Below are 22227 nucleotides of genomic sequence, written 5' to 3' on the forward strand. Positions count from 1 at the left end.
AAAATCAATGTAATACATCACATTAATAGAAAGAAGGAAATGCCTGCATGATCTCAACTGACAAAGAAAGCATCTGAAAAATATCCAACACAATTTCATGACAAAATCTCTCATAAAATCAGAAACAGAAGGAACCTTTCTTAATATGATAAATGGCATTTATGAAAAACCCACAGCTAATATCATATTCAAGGGTGAAAGACTGAAAGCTTTCCACCTAAGATCAGGAATGAGCCAAGAATGTCTGTTTTCACTACTGCTATTCAACACTGTACGTTAAGTTCTAGATGGAGCAATAAGACAAGGGAGCAAATACAACAAACTGCAAAGGAAAGAGTAAAACTTGCTATATTTGCAGACAACATGATCCTATATATTTTTTTAAAATCCCTGAATATCTAAAAGAAAGCTATTAGAGCTAACAAATTCTGCAAACTTGCAGGGTATAAGATTAACATATGAAATTAATATTCAGCTGTGTTTGTATACAACAGCAATGAACAATCTAAAAAGAAATCAAGAAAACAATCCCATTTTTAATAGAATCCAAAAGAATAAGATACGTAGGAATAAAACGAATTAAAAGGTGAAAGACTTGTACACTAAAAACTACAAAACACTGCTGAAAGATAATAAAGATCTAAATAAAGGGAAAGATAACTCACATTCATAAGTTAGAAGATTTAATTGGTATAAAGACAGCAGTACTCCATAATTTGATCTATAGATTAAATGCAATCCCCACCAAAATTCTAACTTCGTGTTTTACATAAATGGATAAGCTGATCCCAAATACTTCCTAAGATGCTCTCAAATACCTGTATGTTTTTACTATAATAATCAGAACAGCTTAATACATGATATGTGTACCTATTAAAGTAGTAATTATAGGTATTCTAAAAGCATCTCATTTACAAAAGAGGGTCAATGTAGACATTTTTGGGAAAAGGGCTTTTACAAAGAATGTACTTCTTTGGCTGTGGACTAGATATAAATACCTTATAACAACTACACTCATTCTAAATTGTAAATACCTCCTCCCTCTGGGACTAAAATCCACACAGCACAGTTTTTTGTTTGTTTTTTAAACAGGCATGTTCCTTTGTTAAAGGAGTTCAGGGCTTCACAAAACCTCATCACATAACCTAAGTAGCTCCTTAAAAGTATAGTCTTTTATTATAGCTTCTTGCTCTTTTATTTTTAATTACTAAGCTTATCTGAAAAGTACAAGAGAAATGGAATCATATTTCAGGCTCCAATGTCTTCATTTCAATCTTCTGAAAGGAAATGATCTAATGATTCAAGTACAATGCAGAGAAATTCAGTAAGGGTGGATAGAGATATGTAATGTCTTACTACACTCGATCCTGAAGTAACAAGTAACAGAACTATCAAGGATTTAAAATTTCTATTTCCATGCACTTTAAATAAATGTTATTTCCTTCACTACAGCAAAAGAAAGTAAGTCACCATACCCAATGTCGGTAAGGGGTGGTTTATCTCTTGCTCTCTTGTAACAGAGGAAAAGTTCTGGGCTTTTCAGACTTCCATAGTTCAAATTTGCTTGGAGAGCTGATGGAGTGGCTTCAACACAGGTGTAACCTTCAGGTACTGTTTCCCCAGCAGATTTGTTAATAACTGCAATGTCTGTAATGGGAGCTTTGGGCCCCATTGACTTAGTATCTAAGCGATTTAGTTCTTGATCTAAAAGAGTAGATGTGTCCGTGAGACCTGCCACAACAAAGTAGTCAGTCACTCTTGGCCCTTTATCTTCTATCATGGTTGCTACTGTATTTCCTAGAAGAGGAAAAAAAGAAAAAAGACATCCATTAAATAAGACACTTCATCTTGACTTCCTAAAGTCAAATACTCCTGAGTTAACAGTGATGACCCAGCACACTCCCAGCTGGATTTATAATCCAACTGCTGTCCTTCCAGAGAAGCAGCCTGTTTCGGTATTATCTTGTCAGCTTTTACCTACTCCAAGTACAAGTTTACAGAATCAACTCATTTGTAAGGCAACTATGATCCTCTCATGTGCCAAGGCCCTGTGAAGAATAATGAAACTGTCAGGATAATCTAACGGGCTATGGTGCTTCAGCAAATGCACTTAATAAATAAAATTCAGACCATTTAAAAAAAAATCATTCTCTTCTGGTTACCAAATTCGTAAAGCTAAGCTTCACATTTAAACAAATGAATTGAGTTCATCACAAATTAAGTCAAGGTCTAAGACAAAATAATAAAAATAATAAAGGTAATAGTGATAAATATGATCAAACTGGTCTCCTAATCCAGTTAGGAGTCTGTTCCTTATGGAAAAGGAACTTTATGAGAACACCATGTAAACTAAGTAAGTTCAGAAGTCATTATGTATTTCCTATGTAAATACCAGATAAGGCATAAAATACTATAACCAAAGAAGATAAAATTATATATAAAACACATAGTAAGAGACTTAGATAATACATGGTAGAAACCCAGAGATTATGAACACTGAGTCAAGATTTCTATTATCTCTAAACTTGGCACCACTAAAAATAAAATTAGGCTTCTAAGGTTTTAAATATTTTCACGGATTTCATGTGCTTTTTAAAATCAACTTTATTTGGGGCCTGGGTGGCTCAGCGGGTTAAGCCTCTGCCTTCAGCTCACGTCACAGGTCACGAGCTCAGAGTCCTGGGATCGAGCCCCTCCCCTCGTGGGGCTCTCTGCTCAGCAGGAAACATGCTCCGCCCACCCCACCTTCTTGTGATCTGTCAAATAAATCAACAAAATCTTCCAAAAAATTAAAATTAAAATTAAAACTTTAAGTACAATTTATATCCAATAAAATGTACATATTTACAGTGTAAATTTTCATAAATATATATACCTGTGAAATCATTACCACAATCAAGACAGTAAACATATCCATCAAACCCCGTATTTTCATATACCCCCTCATATCTCTTCCTCCCCAGGCAATGAGTAATCTGCTTTGTCACTATAGTTTTTAGAACTGATATATATGGAATCATATAGTATGCATTCTTTTTTTTTAAGATTTTATTTACTTATTTGACAGAGATCACAAGTAGGCAAAGAGGCAGGCAGAGAGAGAGGAAGGGAAGCAGGCTCCCTGCTGAGCAGAGAGCCCGACTCAGGGCTCTATCCCAGGACCCTGGGATCACAACCCGAGCTGAAGGCAGAGGCCTTAACCCACCGAGCCACCCAGGCGCCACCTATAGCATGCATTCTTTTTTGTCTACCTTTCTTTGTAACTATTTTGAGAGTCATTCATGCTGTTATTTATAACAATAGTTCTTTCCTTTTTATATTTTTTAAATTTTTTTTAAGTAATTTCTATACCCAACTCACAACCTGGAGATGAAGATTCATCTGCCCTACGGACCGAGCCAGCCAGGAGCCCCTCATTCCTTTTTATTGCAAAGCATTATTCCACTGCTGAGTACACCACAATATGTTTACCCCCTGACCTTACTAAGACATTTGGGTTATTTTCAGTTTGGAGTTACTACAAATAAAGCTGTCATAAACACCCATGTATCAGCCTTACGGACATAAGCTTTCATTCACCTTAGGTCATTCTTAAGACGAAAGGATTGCATCACCTGCTAGGTATACATAGTTCTAAAAAACAGCCAAACACCTTCTTAGAGTGAGTATATCATTTCATATTCCTACCATCAGTATGTGAGACTTCCAGTTGTCCCACTTCCTCCCTAAAGCTCCATATGGTCAGTCTTTTAAAATGTAGGTAACTCTAATATGCCTAAAGTGATACTTACTACCATTTTCATTTGCTTTTTTTTTATTTCTTTAAAGTAGGTTCCACAACTAGTATGAAGCCCAACTCAGGGCTTGAATTCACAACCCTGAGAGAGTTAGATGCTTATCTGACTGAGCTACCAGGTACCCACTGAACTGCATGTTTCTAATGACTAGTGATGTTAACCCCATTTTCATGTGCTTATTTTCCACCCATGTATTTTCTTCAGTGAAGCTTCTGTTCAAATCATTGCCCATTTTCTACTTGGTCTGTTTGTTTACTCATTCTTTAGTTGTTTTTTGTTTGTAAGATTTTATTTATTTATTTATTTATTTTAGAGAGAGAGAAAAGGAGAAAGCTTGTGTGCTAGCAGGGGATGGGGTAGAGAGGAAAAGGCAAAGGGGAAGGAGAGTGACAAGGAGACTCCCCGCTGATAGCAGAGCCCCACATGGGGCTCAATCTCACAACCCTGAGATCACCGTCTAAGTCAAACCCAGAGTCAGACGGTCAACCAACTGAGCCACACCCAGCACCCCCATTCTTGAGTTTTTAAAGTTCTTTAATTTTTTTAAGGTTTATTTATGTATTTATTTGACACAGAAAGAAACAGAGAGAGAGAGAACACAAGGGGGGGTGGAGGTGGGGGAAGGTGGCAGCAGAGGGAGAGAGAAAAGCAGGCTCTCTGCTGAGCAAGGAGCCTGGTGCAGGACTCGATCCCACCATCTCATGATCATAACCTGAGCCAAAGACAGGCGCTTAGCCGACTGAGCTACCTAGGCGCCTCTGAAGTTCCTTATATATTATATAGAAAAATCATTTATCAGGCATATACTTAGCACATATTTTCTCCCAATCTTTGATTCGTCTTTTTAATCTAACAGTACTACCTTTTGAAAGGCAGAAGTTTTTATTTCTGAAGTTCAGTTTACCAACCTGTTCTTTTATGGGGCATGCTTGTGGTATCATATTTAAGAAATCACTATCTAATCTAAGGTCATAAAGGTTTTCTCCAATGTTTTCCTCTAAAAGTTTTATAATTTTAAGTTTTACACTTAGGTCTATGATCCATTTTGAGTTAGTTTTTGTATATAGTGAGGTCTGAATAAAGATCCACTTTTTACATACAGATATCCAATTTTTCCAGCACCGCTGGTTGAAAAAGGGAACTTTTCCCTACTGTTCTGCCTTTGTACCTTTAGTCAAAAACCAACTGTCCAACATGTTTATATTCATCTCTGGATTCCTTATTTCCACTGACCTATTTGTCTATTAGTATCAGTACCAAATGATTTTGATTACTGTAGCTTTATAATAAATCTTGATATCAGTAAGTTTTAGTCTTCAACTCTGTTCTTATTCAAAATTGTTTTGATTATTCTGTTTTAGGTCCTTTACATTTCAATAAGCATTTCAGAATCAGCCTGTTCATTTCTACCAACATCCCTCCCCCCCCCAAAAAAAAAGCCTACTAAGATTTTAACTAGCATTGTATTGAAACCATAGGTCAACTTAAGGAAGACTGTCAATGATGAGTCTTCAAATCCACGAACAAGGTTCATCTCTAAGTTTATTGAGATTTGTAAAACTTTCTCTCATTAATGTTTTATAGTTTATAGCTTATGTCCTTCACATCAGATTTTGCTTAAATACATAATAATTAATGCTATTATAAATGATGCTGTTCCCTTTTTAGCTCAATTGCCAATTATTCTTTGCTACTACACAGAGATACACTTAATTTTATATCTTGACCTTATACAGTGCAATCTTCATACAGTTACAAGTTGCAGAATTTTGTAGGTACCATCAAATTTTCTACGTAGATAATAATGTATCTATGAATAAAGACAATTTTACTTCTTTCTTTCCAATACAGATGCCTTTTATTTCTTTATCTTACTGTACTACGCAGAACATTCAGTACAGCGTTCAGAAGAAATGCTGACCAAAGATGTACAAATGACCATAAGCACATGAAAAGGTGCTCAGCATCGCTAGTCACAGCAGCGTTATTCACAGTAACCAAACAGTAAAAACAACCCAAATATCCATCCAAAATATAAGTAAATAAATTTAATGTGATATATCTATACAACAGTATTATTCAGTCATAAAAAGGAACTGAATTTTGATAAATGCTGTAACATGGATGAAATCTGAAAACTTTATGCTAAGTGAAATAACCCAGAAAGACACCGAACAAATATCATATGGTTCCTATATGAGGTATACTGAATAAATACAGAAAACATAAAGTAGAGGTTACCAGGGGCTGGGAGGGGACAGAATGGAAAGTTACTGGTTAGTGGGTACAGAGTTTATGTTGGGGATGATGGAAGTTTTGAGCATAGCGGTGCCAATGGTTATACAACCCTGCCAATGTACTTAACACCACTGAAGTGTATATTTACAAATGATAAATGTTATACGTACTTGCCACAATAAAAACAAGAGAACATATCAATAAGCATCTCTCCATATTCACCTTCTGGGCTTCAGGTAAGTTACAGAGTAAACTCCCAGAACCAGCTTTCTAGATCAGAGTATACAAACCCATGTATAACCATTATTACATGCTTCTTGTTTTTGGAAAAGAATATACCAATTTACCACCGCAACAGTAGTGTATCTATGATCCAATGGGTGTTACAACTGTATTTATGTTTATTGTGTTAGAGTAAAATTGGTATAGAGAGGTTTTAATACAAATTTCTTTGATTTCAAAGGAAAAAAAAGGAGAGGCACCTAGCTGGCTCAGTCAGTAGAGCATGTGACTCTTGATCTCCGATTTGTGAGTTCAAGTCCCATGCTGGGTATAGACATTACTTAAATCAATACATTCTTTTTTTAAAAAGGAGAGAAATGTTGAGAGTAAACATCTTCATTTTGTCCCTAATCTTAACAAGGAAATCATTCAGTCTTTTATCAGTAAATACCTGTTACTTGTAGGTTTGTTGTAAATGCTCTTTATCAAGTTAAGAAAATTCCTTTCTAATCCTAAGACTTCTATCAGGAGCAGATGTTAGACTTTATCACAAACTTTTTTGCATTTACTGACATGAAACTTTTCTCTTTGTTTAACACAGTGAATGATGATGATTAATTTTCAAGTTATTAATCAACACTGCATTCCTGAAATAAACCCCACTTGGTCATGATCTATTATTCCCTTTATATATTCTTAAATTCTATTTGCTAAAATTTTGCTTGAAATTTTATATGTTAATGAGGGATACTGGTCTGTAGTTTTCTTTTCTTGTAATTACGTCTTTATCCAGTTTTGGTACCAAGGTATTGATAGTCTCACAGAATGAGTTGGGAAGAATTCCCTCCTTTTCAAGTTTCTGGGATAGTTTGTATAGAACTGGTATTACTTCTTCTTAAATGTTTGATAGTTCACCTGTGACCTCATCTGAGTCTGGAGTTTTTTTTTTTGGAGGTAGGTTTTTATAACTATAAATTCAATTCCTTTAACATATAGGCTATTCAGGTTACCTACTTCCTCTTGAATAAACGTTCATCATTTGTGTCTTAGTCCATTCAAGCTACTATACCAGAATGCCATAGACTGAGTGGCTTAAAAACAACAGAAATTTATTTCTCACAGTTCTTGAGACTGGAAGTCCAAGATCAGGGCACTGGCAGCTTTACTGTCTAGTTCCTAGTTCCTAAAAGGCTGTCTTTCCACTGTAACTCACATGATGGAAAGGAGCAGAGGGATCTCTCTGGGATCTCTTTTAATAATTCCCCTCATAAGGGTTTTACCCTCAGGACCAAAATACCTTCCAAAGCCCCACCTCCAAATACCATCACCCTGGGAATTCGGTTTCATCACAGAAGCGGGAGGGGGGGGCGGTGACGGTTAGTCTATAGCAGTGTCTTTCAAGAAATTTGTCCATTTCACCTCAACTGTCATATTTACTGACAAGTTATTCATAATATTTCCTTATTATACTTTTAATATCTGTATAATATGTAGTGATGTCACCTCTTTCATCCCCAATTTAGTAATTTGGATCTTCTTTTTCCTTAACCAGTGTGATTAGAAATTTCTCAGCTTTTTAAAGATTTTATTTATTTATTTGAGAGACAAAGAAGAGAAAGAGAGAGAGAACATGAGCTGGGGGTGGGGGTGAAGAGCAGGAGAGGGAGAAGCAGACTCCCCACTGAGCAAAGAGCCCGAGGTAGGGCTCAGGGCTTGATCCCAGGAACCCCTCCCCCGCAAAGGCAGATGTTTAATCCACTGAGCCACCCAGGTGTCCTGAAATTTATCAATTTTATTGATCTTCTCTAAGACAGCTTTTGGTTTCACTAATTTTTCTCTATCGCTTTTGTTTTGTGTTTCACTGATTTCTGTTTTGATCTTTATTATTTCCTTCCCTCTGTTTATGCAAAATTTAATTCACTCTTATTTTTCTACTTCATTAAGGTGGAAGCTGGGGTCACTGATTCGAGACCTCTCTTCTTCTCCATCGTAGGTATTTAGTGTTATAAATCTCCCAGGTAATATTTTAGTGGCATCCAAAAATGTGTGTTATGTTTTCTTTTTATTCAGCTCAAAACACTTTTTAATTTCCCTTTCTTAAAGTATTTTCTTTGACCACTGGACTATTTAAAAGTATGTTTTTCAGTTTCCAAATTTTGTACTTCGGAGTTTTCCAAGAATCTTTGGTTATTAATTTCTAGTTTAACACTGTGGTCAAGAGAATACACTATGTCTGACTTGAATTCTTTCACATTGAGACTAGTTTTATGGCTAAGAATATGGCCTGTCTTGATAAATACACCATGTGTACTTCACCACTTCAGCATGTGTATTCTGTTTTTGGACAGACGGCTCTACATATGCCTACCAGGTAGGTTAATAGTGTTGTTCAAGTCTACTATATCCTTGCTGATCTTCTGTCCCCTTGTTCCATTATTAAGAGAACAACATTAAAATCTCTGACTATAATTACAGATCTATTTCTCCTTTCAATTCTTATGAGTTTTTTGCTTCATGTATTTTGAAGCTCCATTATCAACCTAATAAACATTTAGAATTGTTACGTCCTTTTCATTAACTGACCCCTTTATCATTATGAAATGGCCTTCTCTATCTCCAATAAAAATTACTCTGTATTAACCAAAGCTTTTGAAAAACAATTAAAATATTTATAAAAATTAAGAGAGTCTAAAAATTAAATTTCATTTTCCAACTATTGCTAAGATAATCGTTCCTGCTATTTAGAATGGCATACACATTAATGAATAAATGCTGTTACTATCAACAAAATGTCAGTAACTTCAATCTATAAAGCTAAATGTAGTTTACACAATTTTCTCACTGTAACAAAAATATTTAAGGCTCCAAAAAGTGTGTTCCTTGGTGTTCCAAACCATGCAGAATAAATGGTGAATGTCATGTAAACCACAAAGAGAATGCAGTTTTATCAAACTTATTTGCTACATTTAAGCAATTTAAAATAGGGCCTTGGTGAATCCTTTTAGAAAGCATTATCAACATGATCTATACCGGCTGGGTCATGAAATTACAAAACAGAAAAAGTCAGTTCAGACAAAATCAGTTCCTTTTTCAGAATACAAAGCAGTGTTAATTCTCTACTGTTGCACCTGCCACTGAAAGTTTTGTAAAGAAGGAGGGTTGTAAAGAAAGGCTGCAAACACAAATGCCTAAAGGGGTCAAGCAGGATATAAGAGTCATGGGAACTAGAGAACACAGGCAATCACTACTAGTGAGATCCATCCATTATTGCCAAATGGACTTGGCAAAACCAGAATTTCTTTCTGGCTTCTTAAAAGAAGCCAGAAATCAGGATTTTTTGATGTAAATTTCCAAGTTTTAAAATATTGGCAACTTGGGACGCCTAGGTGGCTCAGTTGGTTAAGCAGCTGCCTTCAGCTCAGGTCATGATCCCAGCGTCCTGGGATCGAGTCCCGCATCGGGCTCCTTGCTCCGTAGGGAGTCTGCTTCTCCCTCTGCCACTCTGTCTGCCTGTGCTCACTCTCTCTCTCTCTCTCTGACAAATAAATAAATAAAACCTTTAAAAAAAAATAAATTAAAAAAATAAAATAAAATAAAATATTGGTAACTAATTCAGAATTCTTGGAAATACTACTAAGTTCAAACAAAATCCATTAAGCAGGGTATATTCACTGTAAAGTTTAAATTAAAAGTCTAGAAAAGAACAATTTCTAAATTCTATTAAAAAAATCTTGGGGGGGGACACCTGGGTGGCTCAGTGGATTAAAGCCTCTGTCTTAGACTCAGGTCATAATCCCAGAGTCCTGGGATCAAGCCCCGCATCAGGCTCTCTGTTCCGCGGGGCGCCTGCTTCCTCCTCTCTCTCTGCCTGCCTCTCTGCTACTTGTGATCTCTGTCAAATGAATAAATAAAATCTTTATTAAAAAAAAAATTTGTTTTTGAGGGGCGCCTGATGGGTCAGACAGTTAAGCATCTGCCTTCAGCTCAGGTCATGATCTCCAGGTCCTGGGATGGAGCCCTAGAGCCCAACCTGGGGCTCCCATCTCAGTGGAGAGTCTGCTTCACTCTCTCCCTCTACCTTTACTACTATTTGTGCGCACTCTCTCTCTCTCTCTCTCTCTCTAATGAATAAAAAAATCTTTAAAAAAACCTTTTTTTGATGTGGTTAAATACCTAACTTCACCATTAATAATATATGAGTCAATAAACCTAAATGTATACCAAATTGACCATATAATCACATAAAAGGAAATGAAAAAAGAGCTAATGCAAATAATTTAAACAATTTAACATTAAGAACTGAAAAAAAAAATCCTGCCCTTAGACATAGTGGTATGGTTTATAGTAGTATGGTTCAAACATTATTCTGTATGTACTCTATACCTGAACATTGTTTGAAGAGAGATCTTACTGTGAGAAAAGAGAGAGATAATACAGGATGGCAGAGGGCAAGTAAGAATATGTGTACTGGGATGCCGGGGTGGCTCAGTTGGTTAAGCATCAGCCTTTGGCTTGGGTCATGATCTGGGGTCCTGGGATGAGTCCCATATCAGGCCCCCTGCTCAGCAGGGAACCTGCTTGCCCCTCTCCCTTTTCCCTCTCCTGCATGTGCCCTCTCCCTCTCTCTCAAATAAATACAAAATATATTTAAAAAAATATGTGTACTGAAACTGAACTAGAGCTATCAGTATGAACTCATAATTTTAAAATACATAAGCACTAAATGTAATGTGGTACCCTGAATTGGAATATAGAACAGAAAAATCACATTAATATAAAAACTAGTGAGATTAAAATAAAATCTGGATTTTAGTTAAAAGCAGTATAACAATGTTGTCTTAGTTTTGACAAACGCACTATGATAATGCAAGATGTTAACCAGAGGAATATAGGAATTCTCTGTACTACCTTTTCAATAAACCTAAAATAATTCAAAAATAAAATTTTTTAGGAGCGCCTGGATAGCTCAGTCAGTTGAACGTCTGCCTTCGGCTCAGGTCATGATCTCAGGGTCCCAGGATTGAGCCCCACATAGGGCTCCCTGCTCAGCAGTGAGTCTGCCTCTCCCTTTCCCTCCGTGATTTCTCTTGCTCCCACTCTCTGAATAAATAAACAAACAAATTTTTAAAAATTTTTAAATAAAATTTTTAAATATGTGTGTCAACATATTTTATACTAGACAAAAAATACACTAAACAAAAAACAGCCCAAATGTCCACCAACATATGAGGCAACAAATAAAATGTTGTACATCCATACAATGAACTATCTTCAGCAATAAACAGGAATTAAGTACTGATACATGCTAAACATGGATAAACCCTGAAAACATTACACTAAATGGAAGAAGTCAGTCACAAAACACCACATATGGGGTGCCTGGGTGTCTCAGTGGGTTAAAGCCTCGGCCTTCGGCTCCGATCATGATCCCTGGGTCCTGGAATGGGCCCTGCATTAGGCTCTCTGCTCAGCAGGGAGCCTGCCCCCCCCAACCCACCTCTCTCTCTGCCTGCCTCTCTGCCTACTCGTGATCTCTGTCAAATAAATAAATAAAATCTTAAAAAAAAAAAATACCACATATAGTATGGTTCCATTTATACAAAATGTCCAAAATAGGCCATTTATAAAAAGAGAAAGCTGCCTAGATTGGGGGGATGGAGAAGTGGGGAATGACTCTAATGGGGATAGGGTTTCTTTTCAGTGTGATAAACTTGATTGTGGTAATGGTTAAGCAATCTGTGACTAAACTAAAAACCAATGAATTGTATATTTTAAATAGGTGAATTGTGTGATATGTGATTTATCAATAAAGCTGTTGAAATTGAGTATATGTCTCCTCCTGTCTACCAAAAAGGAAACCCAAAACCAGTGTCACCCCACCAGCAACAAACATACTCAGCACCTAAATCTTTGTTTCTTAAAAACATTCCTCACAAAACGATAGTAGACCTCCTTGGAGAAATTACTAATTCCAAGGTTGGGAAAGAAAAGCACAAGATAGGGGAGCCTGAGTGGCTCTGTCAGTTAAGTGTCAAACTTTTGATCTCCGCCCAGGTCTTGTGGTTCTGAGTTCAAGCCTCGAGCTGGGCTCCGTGCTGGGTGTGGAGCCTACTTTAAAAAAAAAAAAAAAAAAAAAAAGGCAAAAGATATACCGAGAACATCTTACTTAAGAAAACAAAAAACACTAGTCAAAGATTAGTGGGGTCCTATCAAAAGGACACAGATCTAGCTTGAATAGTCTCCCTATTGGCTGTATCATTTGCAGTTATCTTCTCCTGTTCAGTAGGTTGCTTTCGTCATTTTGTTGATGGTTTCCTTTGCTGTGCAAAAGCTTTTCAATTTGGTGTAGTCCCAGTGGTTTATTTTTGCTTTTGTTTCCCTGACTAGAATTCTCCCCTTTAGTTTCAGGTTGTCTAATCCCTCATGATCAGATATAGGCAATGCTTTTTTTTTTTTTTTTGGAGTGTTAGAGGAGTAAAGCAATGCATTTTTTAAAATCAGGAATAGGGGCACCTGGGTGGCTCAGTGGGTTAAAGCCACTGCCTTCGGCTCCGGTCATGATCCCAGGGTCCTGCGATCGAGCCCTACATCGGGCTCTCTGCTCTGCGGCGAGCCTGCTTCCTCCTCTCTCTCTGCCTGTCTCTCTACCTACTTGTGATCTCTGTCTGCAAATAAATGGGTAAAACCTTTAAAAATAATAATAATAAAATAAAATCAGGAATACTACATAAGTAATGTGTCTTTGGTGCATCATATCAGAAGACATGTCTGAATAGCAGTTTGACTAATCATTAATGATATTAATTTTGAGTATTTGGTTAAAGTGGTGGCTACATTTTCTTCCTTTTTTTTTTTTTTTTTTTTTTTAAGAGGGTTGGGAAGAGCAGAGAAAGAATCTTAAGGAGGCTCTGACATGGGCTGATCCCACAACCCCGAGAATATCACCTGAGCCGAAGTCAAGAGTCAAATGCTTAACCAACTAAGCCACCCAGGTGCCATGATAACATTTTATTCTTTTGTAATTATTGGTATGTCTGGGAAAAGGCCTTGAGATTATGTTAAGTAATCTTGTACTCAGCAGCCTTCTGCCCAGAGATTTTAGGATCCACTGGTAATTCTTGCTTGAAACTGAAAACTGTAATGATTGTAAAATGGTTTTTGATCATTCCTTCTGTGTTTATTAAGTGGCATTCTATTGTGAAAAAACTTCTTTCCCTCCCCTTCATTCATTTATTTTATAAATATCAGTGTATACTCTGGGGCACCTGGGTGGCTCAGAGGGTTAAGCCTCTGCCTTCGGCTCAGGTCATGGGCTCAGGGTCCTGGGATCGAGCCCCGCATCGGGCTCTCTGCTCAGTGGGGAAGCCTGCTTCCTCCTCTCTCTCTGCCTGCCTCTCCGCCTACTTGTGATCTCTCTCTGTCAAATAAATAAATAATCTTTAAAAAAAAAAAAAAATCAGTGTATACTCAAGGCTTAAAAAAATCAATGTGTTAAAATTTACTATTGTCATTAATTTTGATGCTAAAATTATTTCTCGTCTGACCAAAGAAAGCAAAAGGAAGAAATTAAGATAGAAGAAAAAGAGAAGAGGAAGAAGTAAAAATGTCCTTATTTGCAGACATGACTGTCTATGTAGAAAATCCAACTAAATATCAAATAAATGACAACTAAATACAATGAGTGATCCTAGAATGAATCTGCAAACAGAAAAACAAAAAGTTGCTATAAAAAATAGTATTGGAGGGCGCCTGGGTGGCTCAGTGGGTTAAGCCGCTGCCTTCGGCTCAGGTCATGATCTCAGGGTCCTGGGATCGAGTCCCACGTCGGGCTCTCTGCTCAGCAGGGAACCTGCTTCCCTCTCTCTCTCTCTCTCTCTCTCTGCCTGCCTCTCCATCTACTTGTGATCTCTCTCTGTCAAATAAATAAATAAAATCTTAAAAAAAAATAGTATTGGAGAAATTTCAGTGTAGGCTATAAATTAATTTTGTAACAAAACTGATTTTCCTAATGTGATCATTAGATGGTATAAGAGAATGTCCTTATTCTTAGGAAATACATGCTTAACTTACTCTCAAATGGTTTAATCTAAAAATAATACGATGCACAAAGCGGGGGGCTGACTGGCTCAGTCAGTAGAGCATGCAACTCTTGATCTTGGGGTTGTTGAGTTCAAGCCCCACATTGTGCATAAAGCTTACTTTAAAAAATAAAAATAGAATAATACTATGCACAGAGAGAATGCGTTAATGTGATCAAATGTTAATAACCGGTAAATGTAAGTGAAAAGTGAAACATAAGTGGAAGGCTCATTACAATATTCTTCAAACTATTCTTCAAAGTTGGACTCAACTTTCCTGAATTTTTTTCAAATAAAAGTGGTTTGTTTGTTAGTTTTGTTTCGAGAAGGAGAGAGAGAGAAGCAGAGGGAGCAGGAGAGAATTAAGCAGGCTCCACGCCCAGCAGAGACACCTATGCAGGGCTTGATCTTACAACTCTGAAATCATGACCTGAGCTGAAATCAAGAGTCAACTGAGCCACCCAGGTACCCCCAAATTAAAAGGCTTTTAAAAAGAAGTTCAACAAAAGTATAGGGGAAGGGGCACCTGGGAGGTTCAGTGGGCTAAGCCTCTGCCTTTGGCTCAGGTAATGATCTGAGGGGCCTGGGATCGAGTCCCACATCAGGTGCTCTGCTCAGTAGGGAGTCCCCTTCTCCTTCTCCCTCTGCCAGCCACTCCCTCTGCTTCTGCTTTACGAAATAAATAAATAAAACCTTAAAAAAAAAAAAGTACAGGGGAAAATGAAGGAAAGTGGAAAAGCTAAGAAAATAATGGAGTACCATAACATTGGTTGAAACTCAAGACGTAGGCAGGAAAGCTTAATTGCCAATCTGAATATTCCCAATTTTAACTAAACTCTATAAAATTGGAAAAGTAGAACACAAAACCTGCTAAAATATCTCATATATATACATACACATATACACATATGTAAATATACAGAGAGACAGAGAGATGCAAGAAATATCTAATAAATTTAAAATTTTCCCCCATGGACTTTTTTCTCCTTCTTTTCCTTAAAAGCTGAGTTATCATTCCTAAACTTTATTCACTGAGCATAAAGGGAATGTGGGGTAAATTCACACCTCACAAGTTTCTAAACTGTGCTATCTGGCAAGCTCACCAATTCATATACAGCCCAGAATCAGCCTTGAAGATCAAAAACAGATACCACAAAGCAGCAAAACATATATCCTTGATACATTTCAGTCTCTCCTTCACAGTCTATTTAGTGTTAGTTTACAAAAATTCTATTGTTTATTTGACTACTAAATACATAGTGGAAATTGGAGCAAATTACAAGTAAGAGAGGGGTGCCTGGGTGGCTCAGTGGGTTAAGCCTCTGCCTTCGGCTCAGGTCATGATCTCAGGGTCCTGGAATCAAGCCCCGCATTGGGCTCTCTGCTCAGCAGGGAGCCTGTTTCTCCCTCGCTCTTCTGCCTGCCTCTCTGCCTATTTGTGAGCTCTCTCTCTGTGTCAGATAAATAAAATCATAAAAAAAAGGAAAAGAAAAATCATGATTAAAAAAAAAGCAAGAAAGGTAAAGATGTTATCAGATCAAAAAATTAAACTGTTGGGGCACCTGGGTGGCTAAATTAGTTAAGCATCTGACTTTGATCTCAGTTCAAGTCTTGATATTATCAGGGTTGTGGGTTCAAGCCCCTTACTGGGCTCCACACTCAGGCATGGAGCCTACTTTAAAAAAAAAAAAAGCTGTCTAGGAATAAAACACAAAGTGGTGTGGGGGCACAAGATAAAAAGCTTTTGCATAGCAAAGGAAATCAGTCCATTAAGCATCTGCCTTCGGCTGAAGTAATGAGTCCTGGGCTAATACGCCCCACATCAGGCTCTCTGCTCAGTGGGTAGCCTGCTTCTCCCTCTCCCTCTGCCTGCTGCTCTACCTACTAGTGCGCTTGCTCGCGCGCGTGCGCGCGCGCGCTCTCTCTCTCTCTCTCTGTTAAATAAATAAATAAAATCTTTAAAAAAAAAAAAAAACCCACACAAGGTGACCTAAAGACTAGGTCTAGATAACTAGATCCCTAACTATAGAGAGTAAAGGGTCCACACACCTCAAATAACCCTAATGGGGATTACTGCTTTAAAAAATGCTCTACATCAAGCTCTATTACAAAGCTGTAATCATCAAGACAATTATGGTACTGGCACAAAAACAGAAACATAGATCACTGGAGCAGAAGAAAGCCCAGAAATAGACCCTCAACTCTATGGTCAATTAATCTTCGACAAAGCAAGAAAAAATGTCCAATGGAAACAAGACAGTCTCTTCAACAAATGGTTTCGGGAAAATTGGAGAGCCACACGCAGAAGAATTAAACTGGACCATTTCCTTACACCATACACAAAACAGTCTCAAAATGGATGAACGACCTAAATGTGAGACAGGGATCCAGCAAAATACTTGAGGAGAACACAGGCAGTAACCTCTCCGACCTCAGCTGCAGCAACTTCTTCCTAGAACCATCGCCAAAGGCAAGGGGGACTTCATCAAGATAAAAAGCTTTTGCATAGCAAAGGAAACTGTCAACAACACCAAAAGACAAGCACCAGAAGGTATTTGCAAATGACCTATCAGATAAAGGGCTAGTCTCCAAAACCTATAAAGATCAAACTCAACGCCCAAAGGACAAATAATCCAATCAAGAAATGCGCAGAGGACTTGAACAGACATTTCTGCAAAGACCTCCAGATGGCCAAGAGACACATGAAAAAGTGCTCCACTCAGCATCAGGAAAATACAAATAAAAAACCACAGTGAGACACCACCTCACACCAGTCAGAATGGCTGAAATTAACAAGTCAGGAAATGACAGATGTTGGTGAGGATACAGAGAGAGGGGAACCCTCCTACACTGTTGGTGGGAATTCAAGTTGGTGCAGCTACTCTGGAAAACAGCATGGAGGTTCCTACTAAGTACCTACCCCAAAGATAAAGGGTAGTGATCCAAAGGGGCACCTGGACCCAATGTTTATAGGAACAATGTCCACAATAGCCTAACTATGCAAAGAGCCCAGATGCCCACTGGGGATCTGGATGAATGGATAAAGAAGCTGGGATACACACACACACACATGAATATTATGCAGCCATCAAAAAATGAAATCTTGCCATTTGCAACAATGTGAATGGAACTAGAGGGTATTATGCTTAGTGAAATTAAGTCAATCAGAGAAAGACAACTGTATCATCTCACTGATACATGGAATTTAAGAAACAAGGCAGAAGATGATAGGGGAAAGAGGAAAACATGAAACAAGGATGATAGGGGAAAAGAGGAAAATATGAAACAATACGAAATCAGAGAGGGAGACAAACCCTAAGAAACTCTTAATCTTAGGCAACAAACTGAGGGTTGCTGGAGGGAAGGGGAGTGGGTACTGGACATCTGGGGAGATATGTGTTGTAATGAGCACTGGGTATTATATAAGGCTTATGAATCACAGACCTGTACTCTTGAAACAAATATTATATTAATTGACTTTAAATCTTTTTTTTTTTTAAAGATTTTATTTATTCATTTGACAGACAGAGATCACAAGTAGGCAGAAAGAGGCAGGCAGAGAGAGAGAGGAGGAAGCAGGCCTCCCGCAGAGCAGAGAGCCCGATGTGGGGCTCGATCCCAAGATACTGGGATCATGACCTGAGCCGAAGGCAGAGGCCCCAACCCACTGAGCCACCCAGGCGCCCCTGACTTTAAATCTTAAAAAAAAAAAAAAGATAAAAGAAAAATGCTCTACAGAATAAAACTTAGAACTGTGTCCTCTACTTATTACAGAAAGGTTAACTTACTGAAAAATTCTTTTCTCATCTTGCTCATATACTAATATATAATCCTATAGAATCCAACCTTTGTTTTGTTGCATTAGCCAATTTTCAAGCTGGTATCACCCACAGTTAATTATAATAGCTCTAAATATTTTCTGATCTGAGAGAGAAACCTCCTCCTCACACACATACACCCCTTTTTTAAAGATTTTTCCAGCCTTATTCATCCAAGCTTATTAAGCTTCAGTGGAGGCTGGGAGTATGAGAGGGGGAGGCTGAGATCTTTTTAGAATTGCCCAAAATATAGTTTATTATTCATGGAGAGTGAACCTCTTTACAATATTAAGTTCCCTACTCGAAAGCATGGTATGATTCTCCATTTTATTCAGGTCTTTTTTTAAAAAAGCTTTTAAGCAAAGTATAATCTTTTTCATCCAGGTCTTGTGTGGATTATTCATAAGTATTTTATAGTTTCGTGCCTAAGAGGAAAGAGCTCTTATGTTTGCTAATCAATCACTGCTAGTTTATTAATAACCTATGACGGGGCCTCAGACATTGTTCTAAATGCTGGGAATTAAAGTGATGAAAACACCAAATGTCCTGTCTTTACGGACCTTACATCATAGTTGGGAAATAATCAGTAAACAAGTATAAACTTAAAAATAAATAATTTCAGAAAATGTTAAGTACTATGAAGAAAAATAAAACAGAGGGAAAGAAAGTGATTACACAAGGGCTTGTTTTTACAGTGCATCAGGTAAAGACCTCTCTGCAAAAGTAAGAGTATGGAAAGGAAAGAAATTATATGGTCTTCTTAGTAGTCAAAGTGGAAGAGCAAATGAGCTGGTAATGCTGGGGGCACAAATTATATTTGTGGCCATAAATTTATTATTATTTAAAAGATTTTATTTATTTATTTGACAGAGAGAAAGAGATCACAAGTAGACAGACCAGCAGACAAAGAGAGAGGGAGAAGCAGCCTCCCTGCTGAGCAGAGAGCCTGATGCAGGGCTGGATCCCAGGACCCTGAGATCATGACCTGGGCTGAAGGCAGAGGCTTAACCCCGTGAGCCACTCAGGCGCCCCTGTGGCCATAAATTTAATGTAAGACCCAAAACTCATGTTTGTTTCCTCCAGCGACACTCAGCTGCTCAGGTTCAAGGTAGTAGAGTTGGCAAAGTAATGAAGTAATCAGAACTGAAGTTTTGCCTCAATTATAGTTTTTCTTAAAAGACTGTATTTATTAGGTGCCGGGGTGGCTCAGGTCATGATTTTGAGGTCCTGGGATGGAGCCCTGCATCAGGCTCCCTGCTCAGCCGGGAGTCTGCTTCTCCCTCTCTCTCTGCCCCCCTCCCCAGTCATGCTCTCTTTATCAAATAAATAAATAAAATCTTAGGGAAAGAGAGCACATGAGCAGGGAGAACATCAAAGGGGAGAGGGAGAGAAAGAGAATCCCAAGCAGACTGCAGACTCCATGCTGAGCGCGGAGCCTATGAAAAGCCAGATCCCACAACCTCAAGATCATGACCTGAGCTGAAATCAAGACCAACTGAAATCAAGACCAGGCACCCCTTGGCTCAGTTACAGTGAAAGAAAGGAACAAGGGAATTGGTAACTTTATCCTACAATGTGGTACAGAACACTCCTAGGCATTAAAAATTTTATTCACTGATTCAATGTAACTGGGTAAAGAAAGAAATTACTATACGTGGGGAATGACAGACAGTGAAAAAGTGGTGTGGCTAATGGCCTGGATCTCAGTGGAATCTAAAGAATATCAGAATAGGGCACCAGAGTATGTAAGCTGGCAAAAGAGGAGATGGAAGTCAGACGCTTGAAATACTTTCAGTTACAGATTATGGTGCTAAAATCTAGGGTAATGACTCCCCACACTAACTGCACAATGGAACCAGCTGGAACACTTTAAAAAATATATACCAAACCAATAAAATAAGAATTTGGGGTGGCATTTTTTTTTTGAAGATTTCATTTATTTGACAGAGAGAGAAAGAAAGAGCACAAGCAGGGGGAACGGGAAAGGGAGAAGCAGACTCCTGCTGAGCAGGGAGCCCAATGTGGGCCCAATCCCAGCACCCTGAATCACAACCCGAGCCGAAGGCAGACACTTAACAACTGAGCCACCCAGGCACCCCGAGGTGGCATATTACCATAAATATTTTTAAGCTGCCCAGTAACTGTAATGTATATCCAGAATTGAGAACCAATAGTCTTGGGTGTGATCATGAAAGTAGTTAGCTGAAGCGGCTGGAAAAGAAACAAGCTGCGGATTTCTGAAATTCTATCTTCTATTATTTCCAATATAAATAAAAGCATGAGCTGTGTTCAAAGTATTTTACACAAATTAACTCATTTTACACTCATAACCACCCAATTAAGTAGAACTAGTATTATCCTGTTTTTAATGATGAGGAAGAATGGAAGAGCATACAGTTGCACTGAATTAAGAGTCCTAGGTTACTGGAGCACCTGAATGGCTCAGGTAGTGATCTTGGAGTCCTGGGATCAAGCCCCGCATTGGGCTCCCCGCCCCTCTCCCTCTGCCTCGCCCCTCTACCTGTTCGTCCTCTCCCTCTTTCTCAAATAAATTAATTTTTTTTTAAAGAGTCCTTGGTTATACATGACATAGTATAATATTATTTGAAGATAAATTGGGGCGCCTGAGTGGCTTAGTGGGTTATGCCTCTGCCTTCAGCTCAGGACATGATCCCAGGGTCCTGGGATCGAGTCCCGCATCAGGCTCTCTACTCATCAGGGAGCCTGCTTCCCCCTCTCTCTCTGCCTGCCTCTCTGCCTGCCTCTCTGCCTACTTGTGATCTCTGCCTATCAAATAATAAATAATATCTTTAAAAAACAAAACTATCTGAAGATAAACTGTGTGAGTTATAAGGATGGAAAAAAGAAGACATACAGCTAAGAAGACAATGTGGAGATAAACAGAATACTAAAATATATATATAAAATATAACCAAAAAGATAGAACAGGGTTGCCTCGGGGATGGCTCAGCTCATTAAGAGTCTGCCTTTGGGGGCGCCTGGGTGGCTCAGTGGGTTAAGCCGCTGCCTTCGGCTCAGGTCATGATCTCAGAGTCCTGGGATCGAGCCCCGCATCGGGCTCTCTGCTCAGCAGGGAGCCTGCTTCCTCCTCTCTCTCTGCCTGCCTCTCTGCCTGCTTGTGATCTCTCTCTGTCAAATAAATAAATAAAATCTTTAAAAAAAAAAAAAAAAGAGTCTGCCTTTGGCTGAGGTCACGATCCCGGGATTCTGGGATAGAGCCCCATGTCAGGCTCCCTGCTCAGCTTGAAGCCTGCTTCTGCCTACCACTCTGCCTGCTCAGGCTCACTATCCCCCGCCTCCTTTCTAATAAATAAATAAATAAATAAAATCTTTAAGAAAAAAAAAGAACAGATAGGAAAAATTAAATAACAAGGAAAAATAAATTAAAATAAATAGCAAGGTAATGGACTCAAACCCAACCTTATCGATAATTTCACTAAATTTAAGCCACTATCATAACAAATGAAAAAAAAAATATGTCCCTATAAAAACTTGTACACAAATATTCATAGCAGTGGTACTTAAAATAGCCAAAACACAGAAACAACCCAAATATCAAGTCAGAATCAATAAACAAAATGTGGTCTTTCCATGCACTAAATTATTCAGCCATAAAAGGAATGAAGTACTACTAATACATGCTCTAACACAGATGAACTTAAGAAAGTATTATGCTATTAATGATATTGTATCAATAATAATCAGGGAAACATAAATCAAAACCACAATGAGATATTACCTTATACCTGTTAGAACGGCAATTACCAGAAATAAACAAGTGTTGGGAGAGGATGTGAAAAAAGGACACTCATCCACTGTCAATTTGATTATCAAATGGTGTAGCCATTACAGAATACAGCAAGGAGATTCCTCAAAATAAAAAACACAAATATCATATGATCCAGCTATTCCACTTCTGGATATTTATCCAAAGAAACAAAAACACTAATTCCCCCCTATGTGCACTGCAGCATTATTCACAATAGTCAAGATACGACAACAACTTGTGTCCACTGTTGGATGAATGGCTAAAGACTTGTGTGCACATACACA

General features: G+C 38.1%; 1 protein-coding gene across 2 annotated transcripts in view; it reads right to left on the reverse strand.

Annotated features, from left to right (window-relative positions):
- The window catches only part of DENND4C (DENN domain containing 4C), a 137981-nt gene that overhangs the window by 100785 nt on the left and 14969 nt on the right, over positions 1-22227 (reverse strand). For both annotated transcript variants that reach the window (XM_032880512.1, XM_032880511.1), the window contains exon 2: positions 1476-1797. In XM_032880512.1, the coding sequence (XP_032736403.1) occupies positions 1476-1780 (305 nt within the window). In that variant the 5' untranslated portion in view covers positions 1781-1797. The remainder of the gene's footprint in view (positions 1-1475; positions 1798-22227) is intronic.

Source organism: Lontra canadensis, unplaced genomic scaffold (assembly GCF_010015895.1).
Source record: "Lontra canadensis isolate GAN:19392208 unplaced genomic scaffold, GSC_riverotter_1.0 scaffold70, whole genome shotgun sequence".
NCBI classification, from domain to species: Eukaryota; Metazoa; Chordata; class Mammalia; order Carnivora; family Mustelidae; genus Lontra; species Lontra canadensis.